The sequence below is a fragment of the Cibotium barometz genome, chromosome 6 (assembly GCF_041138505.1).
Source record: "Cibotium barometz isolate CiBa-2024 chromosome 6, ASM4113850v1, whole genome shotgun sequence".
Taxonomy (NCBI): domain Eukaryota; kingdom Viridiplantae; phylum Streptophyta; class Polypodiopsida; order Cyatheales; family Cibotiaceae; genus Cibotium; species Cibotium barometz.
The window spans coordinates 17,708,460-17,717,988 of record NC_141051.1 but is presented as its reverse complement, the minus strand read 5'-3'; the positions used below and the strand labels follow the sequence as shown (position 1 = coordinate 17,717,988).

General features: G+C 42.5%; 1 protein-coding gene across 1 annotated transcript; it reads left to right on the top strand.

Moving 5' to 3' along the window:
• The first annotated feature begins 232 nt into the window (after positions 1-232).
• Positions 233-8,588, top strand: LOC147637466 (polygalacturonate 4-alpha-galacturonosyltransferase-like). The gene is made up of 13 exons (XM_086799257.1): positions 233-710; positions 811-1,051; positions 1,186-1,678; positions 1,775-1,927; positions 2,441-2,475; positions 2,636-2,695; positions 2,825-2,962; positions 3,075-3,261; positions 3,392-3,426; positions 3,564-3,892; positions 6,820-7,177; positions 7,366-7,953; positions 8,043-8,588. Exons 4-13 carry the CDS (start codon positions 1,789-1,791, stop codon positions 8,316-8,318), a joined length of 2,145 nt encoding a protein of 714 aa, XP_086655383.1. The 5' UTR covers positions 233-710; positions 811-1,051; positions 1,186-1,678; positions 1,775-1,788; the 3' UTR covers positions 8,319-8,588.
• Positions 8,589-9,529: the final 941 nt, after the last annotated feature.

Genomic DNA, 9,529 nt, shown 5'->3' with positions numbered 1-9,529 from the left:
AGGGAAAGCTTGAGAGGAAATTTCTAGCTCATGAAGAAAATTCCGAAATTTTCAATTGACCAACCATTTCCCCCCCCCCCCCCCTCCCCCTTTTTTTTTTGGAGAGGAATGAGGTGTAATTGATGAATCCTATCTGGCATTTCTTTTTCAGTTTCCTCATTTGCAAGAAGGGGAGGCACATAAAAAAAAAGTTTGGCGCATATTAACTGAGCCTAGGGTAAGCTTAAGGCACAAACAAACAAATGACCCTGGTACAGGATATCGGGGTGAAGGGACCGCTTTCCCGGTGTGTGTGTACTAGCGTATTTATTAGGGCTTTTACTGTGTTGTACTAGAGTGTTTATTAGGGTGGTCCACGTGGCACCCACAGGTGACGCAAAATGGGCAGACGAACGGTTTCACGTCTTGGTGCCTGCGGCCTGCCTACCTTCCCTGAGTGAAGCTCAAAAATGCAAAGAGAAAATTGACTATTTGGAAGTTCGAGAGAGAGAGAGAGGATTAAAGGAGGGAGAGAGAGAGAGGGAACTGATGCAAGGAGGGGAGGTCTAGGTATGTATGGTTGTCATCAGGCTCTTTAAAAGAGAGAAAGAGTGTGTGTGTGTGGTGTGTGTGTGTCTGTGTGTTCAAGCGTTGCCCTCGCTGTTAACGAGCAGCTGGAGAAGAAAATTACTTTCAGAGAAACGAAGCATATTCTGTGCAGAAGTTCCAAGGTATGCTACCAGAATACAGTGACGTGCCTTTTTCTCTACTTTCTTAGGGTTTAGAGACAACGCCTTAGGGTTAGGGTTCTGAGGAGGTCAGTGTTTACAGGAAAAGCCCAGGAGAGCAACCAACGTGCAACGGAAGTTGGCCACTTTTAAAACTGCACGATTTGGACCGCCCGCTTCCCCACCCCCCCTTTCCCAAAACAAAAAAAGAAGATTATGGCGGAGCTTACGAGGCAAGAGTGCAGCGAAAGGTGAAGATTTCCATGCACTACCCTAACATTTGATCTCCTGACAAAACCTTTGCAGAGTCAACGCGCTTCATCCAAAAACCTGCAACCCTCAAGGTACACATTCTATCCTAGTTTCCTTAAAGAAGCTTTCTGGAAAAAGTACATCTTCTCCCAGACATTCTCCGCAGCAGCTCAAAAAAGCTTCCCAAAAGCGCATTCTCTCTTATACCTTCTCTGCAAACGAACAGGTCTCTGCTTTTTGGGGACAGATCATAGCTTTTGCAGCTTTCTCGAAAGCAGTCCCTGCAGTTATCAGATCTCTGCTTTCTGAAGCAGATCTTTGAACGCTCAGAAACAGAACTTTGAGAGCACAAAAAGTTAGAGACGTTGGAGGTTATGAACAACTTCCATGGTGCAAGCCTTTTTTTTGACTAACAGGCAAAGACAGCTTCTCTCTCTATCTTTGAAGGCGCAAAAGACAGCGATCGTTTTCCTTGAAACTTTACCTATGAAATTGCAAGCTTGTGCCATGCCATAGAACCTCTGCTATTGCCAGATCTCTGCACTTTGGTGCAGTTTTTCTTCACCTTGGAAGACCTTTCTCTCCACATTTCATATTTTGCTCTTGTAATGAAGGCTGATTTTGATTAAAGCATTGAAGCTTTTGAGAGAGCATAGAAACACAGCCTTTTAACCTCTGCAGCAACTACATATCTGCTTTTGTTTTCCTCAATTTTGAAGGTATGAAAGGCAATATATTGCCCCATTTTGTTAAGGAGGAGATCTTCTCTTAGGCTTGACTCTCAAATAGTTTCAATGCTTACCCTTGAGATTTAGGGCAAGGCAAAACCATGCCATCTAGAAGAGGGAATGGAAACCCAAGATCCAGGACTGGCAAGTTCCGGCTTCCGGTTGTCAGCTTGCTGCTCGTTTCGGTGATTACTCCTCTTGTTTTTTTGGCTGCTCGGCTTGGCAACTTCACATCTCCTGGTATGTGAATCTCTCCATTTTGTCCACCCCTGCTGCCAACATGTACATTTTATGAGATTTCATCCAGACTTTTGATGCATTACGTAACCAAGTGCTTGACATCCAATTTGCTTAGTGTCTTCTCAAATGTATGCCCTAGTCATTGCCATCTGCATTGATTTCTGTTCTTTTCTTTCTGGCTTCATTTATGCATTTTAAAGCTTGGTGCATCATATGTATGCCTACACTTCCAACAAGTATGGAACAAAGCTCTTTTATCTACCATCTGCCATGTGCCTGGACAAACTCTTTTTGTTGGTCTATGAGCTTGTACTTTGACCATATTGGTATCAAGCTTGCTGATACTACTTGTTGAAGTTGGCTAGCGCCATGTGTGAAAGGCTAAGCAGCGCATGTAAACCTTCTCTTCATCAAGTTTGTGGTCACAACTGTTTGAAAAAAATTGCGTGTTTGAAGCTGCGTCAAGTGTGAGAAAGTGCACCTTTTAACTTTGAGTGCTATTATGGATTGCAGGTAGCAAAGAATTTTCAGACAGGGCTACCAATGCTGTAAGAATTTTGAGCTCTAGCCTTTACTTCTCAAGTAAAAATTTGTCTAGGTACTGAAGGCAGTTGTATGGTGGACCACATCAATTTTGCAGTAGAGGCATTCTTGTCGGAATGACCTCTTTTAATATAGGCTTATCTATTTCCAAATTTGTGATTGTAGCGGGTGGATGATGTAAAACTTAATGCCTTGCAGCAAATAGAAAGCTTGTTTCCAAAGGAGGTAATGACGGCTTGCCATGGCCTCCCAACACCAATGTTGTTTTTGTTAAACAAAAGTAGGCCTGGACTTTTTTGAACTTTGTTCTCAAGATGGTGTTGTGTAAAATGGCTGAGTTGCACTCTGTGCCAGGTACTTGACGTAATTAGATCAAATACAGATGATTCTGGCCCTTTGAGCCTGAATGTGATCGGAAGAAAGGATCTTTCATCATCTTGGGTTGTGGAAAAGCCTATTGATGTGAGCAGAGCCAAAACAGATATCTTTCAGGTACAGTTGGATCCGTGTAGCTGATTTGATTGGCAGACAGTCACTCTTGAGCAAAGCCATACCATGCGTATGAACTAATTTAGAACATTTTGACTTGTTGATTTTTTGGAAGGAACACTTGAATGAAGCAGAAAATGGAGGAAACAATTTAAGGCTTTCAAATTCAGGTATTTTAACTGCTAGAAGAGGAGCTTTGGATGTTCATGATGATCAGGGGACCAATCCTATGGTGACAGTGGAAAAGCCAGATAAGGATCAAGAAGTTGGTTCACTTTTGAGAGTGGAACAAAACGTAACCAGTAAGCTCAGTTGAACTTGTAATCGAAAGCTAATCTTTAAGCTTGATGGGAGAAGAAAAGCGTCCTTCTTGTTTTGGGCTTTATCGTGTATGCTTGTAAGCATTTTCTGATGATTTTATTTGGTTAACAGATGGTGAAGCAGCATCTGCACGAACTACAAGACGGGTGTGTATAGCTCTTTTGCTGCTTTTGTGCATCTTGGCTCACATTATTGGTTTTGCTCACCTCAATCAGTTGAGGAACATGTGAGCTGATGTGTGATGCTGTTCTAATGACATTTGGATGCTACATGAAAATTTCAGCAAATGAGGATAGAAAGAAAGGTGAAGAGGGTGTCAGCTCTCACGCAGCTGGATGAAGCTGCAGCAATAAGCTCAGAGGAGGCTGTCAAAAGAAAGAAAGAGATAGATGACAATGTCCTGAACAAATATAGCATATGGCGACAGGAAAACGATGTTGAATCTGATACTCTTGTCAGACTTATACGAGATCAACTGATCATGGCCAGGGTATATGCTAGCTTGGCACATTCCCACAATGTGATTGATCTTCAGCGTGAGCTGAATTCTCGCATTAAAGAGAGTCGTCATGTTCTTGGAGAGGCAAATGTGGATGCAGATCTTGCACGCAGGTGCCTTTTGGTCTTTCTTTTTGGTATTGGCAAAGTTGCAAGATTTTGTATCATGTCCTTTTCAAAGCAATTTTCTTATACATTGCCACTCAGTGCTAAATTTCAGGCACTTAAGGCTTTTGTGTGCACCAAGGGAGTCCTTTGATTCAGATTGTGGTTGTCACTTCAGGATACGTTCACTACATATGCGGACAGTTTGAAGTACCCAGATTCCAGGCTGGTTGTCAGTTGGTGTGGGTTGTAGTGATTTCTCGTGGGACTCTTTTGGGCAGAGAAATCTTCTTAATTGGTACAAGAAAAACCCAATTACAAGCATTGTACCATGCCATGCTGGACATTATCCAGCCTTCTCGATACACCAGATCTAGGATGCTAAAAAGAGGCTTGGCTTAGCTTGCGAGCTAGCATAAAACTTAAGTAAATGATGGAATAAAAACATCAGAGGTGCTTTCTTTCTAATTTGTGAGGTGAAAACAGACAGCTAGAAGTGTACTTATGCTTGCAGCAGGTGTTACAGCACAGATTGCTCCTAATTTCATGTGCTGTTATACTTAAAGTATTCTTAAGTGTGTCGTGAAGCATATAGCATATAGCCTGGGAGTCATAAGGAGACAATGCTTTCGCATGAGGCCAAGAAAGGACGCTTTCCTTGTTCAAGATTGTGTCAAAAACAATGAGATAATATACAAAAAAGCAATACCAAAATATCAGGGAAATTGGTTGGGAATGATAACTTTACCGCTTGCCTTGAGGGGTGATGAATGCGCACTAAGCCATAGTTACAGGAATTGCCCAAAATGGCACCCCTAACCGCCCAACTGAAATGTGTTTCTGTTTGCTTGCAGCCTGAAAATGTTTGCCAGGAGGGAGATGGGAGAAGAATGCAGGGGGACATGTTTCCCTAGTAACATCTGTGAGGGCAAAAGGACGGAAGGACCAGATATATGAGAGATTAGAGTAAAACCATACAGCATGAAATATGTGAGTGAATATATATAGAAAGGTGAGTGCAGATATGTAGAAGAGCCCTCATATGAGAGGTGACTCTGAGCAAAAAGAAGATCAATGATGAAGCAGAGAAGGACGTCGGAGCTGAAGCACGGTCAATGACGAAGGCTTGCGTCGATGTGTGGCAAAGCACTCCGAGGTGATAGTGGCAGCGGAAAAAGGTAATGTCGATGACGATGATGGTGGTGCAGTCTTTGATGACACGGGTGGTGCCGTCCCGAAGTAGCAGAGAGGGCTGCTGTTCCAAGGGTTGTGCCAAAATGCACAAGATATGCTGGATGTGAGCCCTGATGTATGCGCTGAAGAAGGCTGAGATAAACGCTGATATAAACCCTGACGTAAGCCTGATGTAAGCGTAGCTGTGGGCTGATGTGAGCTGCAGCAAAACACAGGTGTCTGCTGAACCAAAACGCTGATGTAAGCTGATGTATAAACGCTGATATATGCTCTGATGTAGGTGCTGGCATATGCTGAGATGAAATGCAGATGTGAGCTGATGTAGGCGTGATGCAAGCTCCAGAATACAGCCTGATGTTGGCTGATGTGAGCCCTGAAGTAGGCGTGGCCTGGACCAGCAGAGGAAAACGCAGATGAGAGCCTCTGCTTGTAGGTGGCCAGATGGTACCTGATATGGCGATGAAGTGGTACACGAATGATGAGTTATGGGCAATGCTATTTATAGTAGAGGGGGTGCTGGTCGGTCACCATAAAGGTGTAGGCCAGCAGCCAAGACAAAAACCCCAAAAATATAAAATATAAAATAAGCCAGGAAATCCCTTTTTAGGGCTGGAAAAGTGTTGTTTCTTCACAACATCCAGTGTTTTGTCCTCCGAAACCCCTAATGTCAGGGTAGTGTTAGCTTCTCTTTTGTTCCTTCTTCTCACCAATCTCCTTTCCCCGAATCTCCAAATATATATTCTCCTAATATCTTGTTTCTTCTCTTCCTCTTCTTCTCCCTCTTCCCCCCTATTTTACATCTCCCTTGCTGATGTGGGGTTTCCCCCTGTTTTGGGCCCCTTGAAAATGCCCTTACAACTACCTGACTGCTGTCAGCCACAGTCAAGCCAAATCTAATGCTGCCGACTTCCTTGTATTCTGTCATATGACCTGGCAGATTGGTCCTTTTGACTAGTCGAGCTTCTTCTTTGCCTGACAGAGCTATGCCCTAGAACTAACCTAAACTTGTTGCTAAATCAGGGTTTAGCCATGAGATTAGCCATGTTCACGTGTGTGCACACGGCACGTGACATTCCCTCTTGCGAAACTTGATGATTTACATCCTATGACCTTTGATTGGATGATGGCTATCATCCCCTGTCTGCACACGGATTCCCAAAACTTGTCATTCTGCCTTCCCGGCAACCTTGATTGAAAACCCTGCCATTCCTCAAATTTCACATGTTTGATGTTGAAATTGTGCATCTGTTCACTTTGTCCCCTTGCCTGCAATCCGTGTACCTTAATACAGTGATGGTTCTCTTTCCGAGGATGATCATGCCTTTACTCCACCCTTGGAACTGTTCTTGAGATATACCCCTTTGAGCATACAACTCCCAGGGCTGAAGCAATGATGAGAGAGAGAGAGAGAGAGAGAGAGAGAGAGAGAGAGAGAGAGATGAATTGTGTTCATTATAATGATATGAATACAAAAGATGTCTTTGACTGTACAACTTATGTGGCCTTTGGCCCTCTAAAATGGACTGACTGTTGACCTCCCCCAATTGGGATCAGATGACTAAAGATTAAGTAAATTGAAGCAGGAGTCATTCTCAACTCTTTTAAAAATACCATCTAATAGGCACGCCTTTCTAGTGACCTTCCAGATGCAGATCAGAGGTTAAAGGAAATGCTTATATTTGAAGTTTTTTTTTCTGAAACCTACTGCTTAAAGGTCTCTGAATTAAACTTATGTGATGCAGTGCTTCAGATAAGATCAAGGCTATGGGTCAGACTCTGGCCGCTGCAAGGAAGCACCTTTATGATTGTAAAGCTGTCACCAAAAAATTGAGGGCCATGTTGCAGTCTTCAGAGGAGCAAGCTCTTGCATTGAATAAGCAGAGCACGGTTCTTAGACAGCTTGTAGCCAAGACACTACCCAAAGGAATTCATTGCTTGTCCATGCTCTTGACTTCAGAGTTCAACTCACTTTCAGAGGATCAAATAGAATATCCGAGTAAGGAGAAGTTGGAAGATTCTAGCCTTTTCCATTATGCATTGTTCTCAGATAATGTTATTGCAGCTGCAGTGGTGGTCAATTCAACTGCTCATAATGCAAAGGTACTGCTTTTTTTGTTCATTCTAGGTCATTCTAAGGCTGGATAGAGCCTGCCACACAGGCAGGGGCTTGGATGGGCAAGATTGCCTGTGCCCCCTCCTTTGGCAAACTGTGTAGCCAGCCTGAATAGTGGGTTTTTTTCTTTTGTTTTAACTGATCAGTTTCAAATGCGTTGACTTGGCATTTACAGGAGCCTGAGAAGCATGTATTTCATCTTGTCACAGACAAGCTAAACTATGCTGCAATGAAGATGTGGTTTTTAGCGAACCCACCTGGACAGGCAATTGTTCATGTTGAGAATATAGATGATTTTAAGTGGCTGAATGCATCGTATTGTCCAGTCCTGCGTCAGCTTCAAACTGCATCAATGAAAGAGTATTATTTCAAATCTGATCATCCCACAACTCTGACAGACGCTTCATCAAATCTCAAGTACCGGAATCCCAAGTACTTGTCTATGTTGAATCATTTGCGCTTTTATCTCCCCGAGGTCTATCCAAAACTCGACAAAATCCTCTTTCTGGATGATGACATTGTGGTGCAGAAGGACTTGACACCACTATGGTCCATAGACCTGCACGGAAATGTCAATGGAGCAGTGGAGACCTGTGGAGAGAGTTTTCATCGTTTTGATAAGTACTTAAACTTCTCGAATCCACTGATTTCAGCAAACTTCAGTCCAAATGCCTGTGGCTGGGCATATGGGATGAACATCTTTGATCTCCAAGAGTGGAAGAAGAGGGACATCACTGGCATATATCACCAGTGGCAGAGTCTGGTAAAAAGCACTTTCTTCTTGTTGACTGCTGCTTCTGTGTCTTCCATTTCTCACACTAAGTGGGCTGATTGTAATCGTTTGTTTGCTAGAATGAGCAAAGGGATCTATGGAAGCTGGGGACATTGCCACCTGGGCTGATCACATTCTATAATCTTACTCATCCTCTGGATAGATCATGGCATGTGCTTGGCCTAGGTTATGATCCCCACGTTGAACCTGACGACATAGAGGGCGCTGCTGTAGTGCATTACAATGGCAACATGAAGCCCTGGCTAGAACTAGCCATGTTGAAGTACAAACCATACTGGACAAAATATGTAAATTTCAACAATTTTTTCTTGCAACAATGCAATGTAAACCTGTAGATTGTGGCACGGAAACCTGAGGTGATTGATCGCACTTATTGGAAAATGATTCGCACTTAGTCCCACACTTCTAATCTATTGATCTCGGTGGGTTCATGGGTAACAAGTGATTTGGACTTGTTTAGTGTGCACACCAGGCTCAGAATTTGAATTTCATGCAGAGACAAGCAAGTTAACCTCTTGTAGAGTTGAGGAAAATGTATGAGAATAAAAACAGTTTTACTAGTAATCAGAAGACAGCCACCAAAACAATGGAAGTTTTCATGAAAACTTGACTAGTAACACCATTTTCTAAAGAGCCCAACTGTTTCAAGGGATATGCAAAGATCAGTAACTCCATTTTCTAAAGAGCCCAACTGTCTCAAGGGATATGCACAGATAAGGAAGCGTCGACATGATGTTTTTGAGTCTCAAGGATTTCATGGACACCATCTTGATTTTGGTGTCAAGTAAATGCAAATCGTCAAGCCAGGTTGTGTTATGTTTCTCTTTTGATCTAAGTTGTACAATAATTAATGAAAATATCAAATTTCAAGGATAGAAACATCAAAGGGTTACAAGAACACCAAGTTTTACATTCAATTGCGGAGATATTTTCCTTTGGAGATTTTGGGACTGCATTTGGGTCAAAATTTTTAAGGGCTAGCAACATGTATGCAAACGAGTCAATGTTTGTTTAGGTGGCTTTGCAGTGTGTTACAGATTTTGTATTAGCTATGGGGTAGCAAGATGTGTACTGTGAATCATGGCTGCTTGTCATTAGGTTGATTGCCCATGATTCCTTTTGAAGGTTTTGAGCTTTCATCAAAGATCTATGAAATGTAGACACCCAAAATGTTAAAACACTTATTGGGAGGGTTTGTTCCTTTGTGTGAGGCTTACCATTTGGGAACAAAGAATGCATATTCAATGTCCTAGATCCTCCATGCCATAGAGGAAGAGACAAGAGCGAGATTTCAGCGTGTGTGTGGCCAAATCAGCCCACAAGACTATGTAGTATTAGTAGCGTTGTAAAAGCAAATCAGCCACAAGACTATTGAGTATTATTAGTGTTGTAAAAGCATAGGGCATATCCATAGATGTGTGAGAGATTGATAGGGTTACATTGTTTTTCTTTAATTTAAGATGATGTTTATCCTCAAGTCAAATACAAAAAGATTGAGAGCATGGCTTTGCTTTTACGTTAAGAAATACACTATTGACGTAAATTG

Coding starts and splice junctions, on each gene's coding strand:
- LOC147637466 (XM_086799257.1), top strand. CDS start 1,789: ATGCCATCTAGAAGAGGGAATGGAAACCCAAGATCCAGGACTGGCAAG. Junction 2,476..2,635: donor CAGACAGGGCTACCAATGCT/GTAAGAATTTTG, acceptor TTGTGATTGTAG/CGGGTGGATGATGTAAAACT. Junction 2,963..3,074: donor CCAAAACAGATATCTTTCAG/GTACAGTTGGAT, acceptor ATTTTTTGGAAG/GAACACTTGAATGAAGCAGA.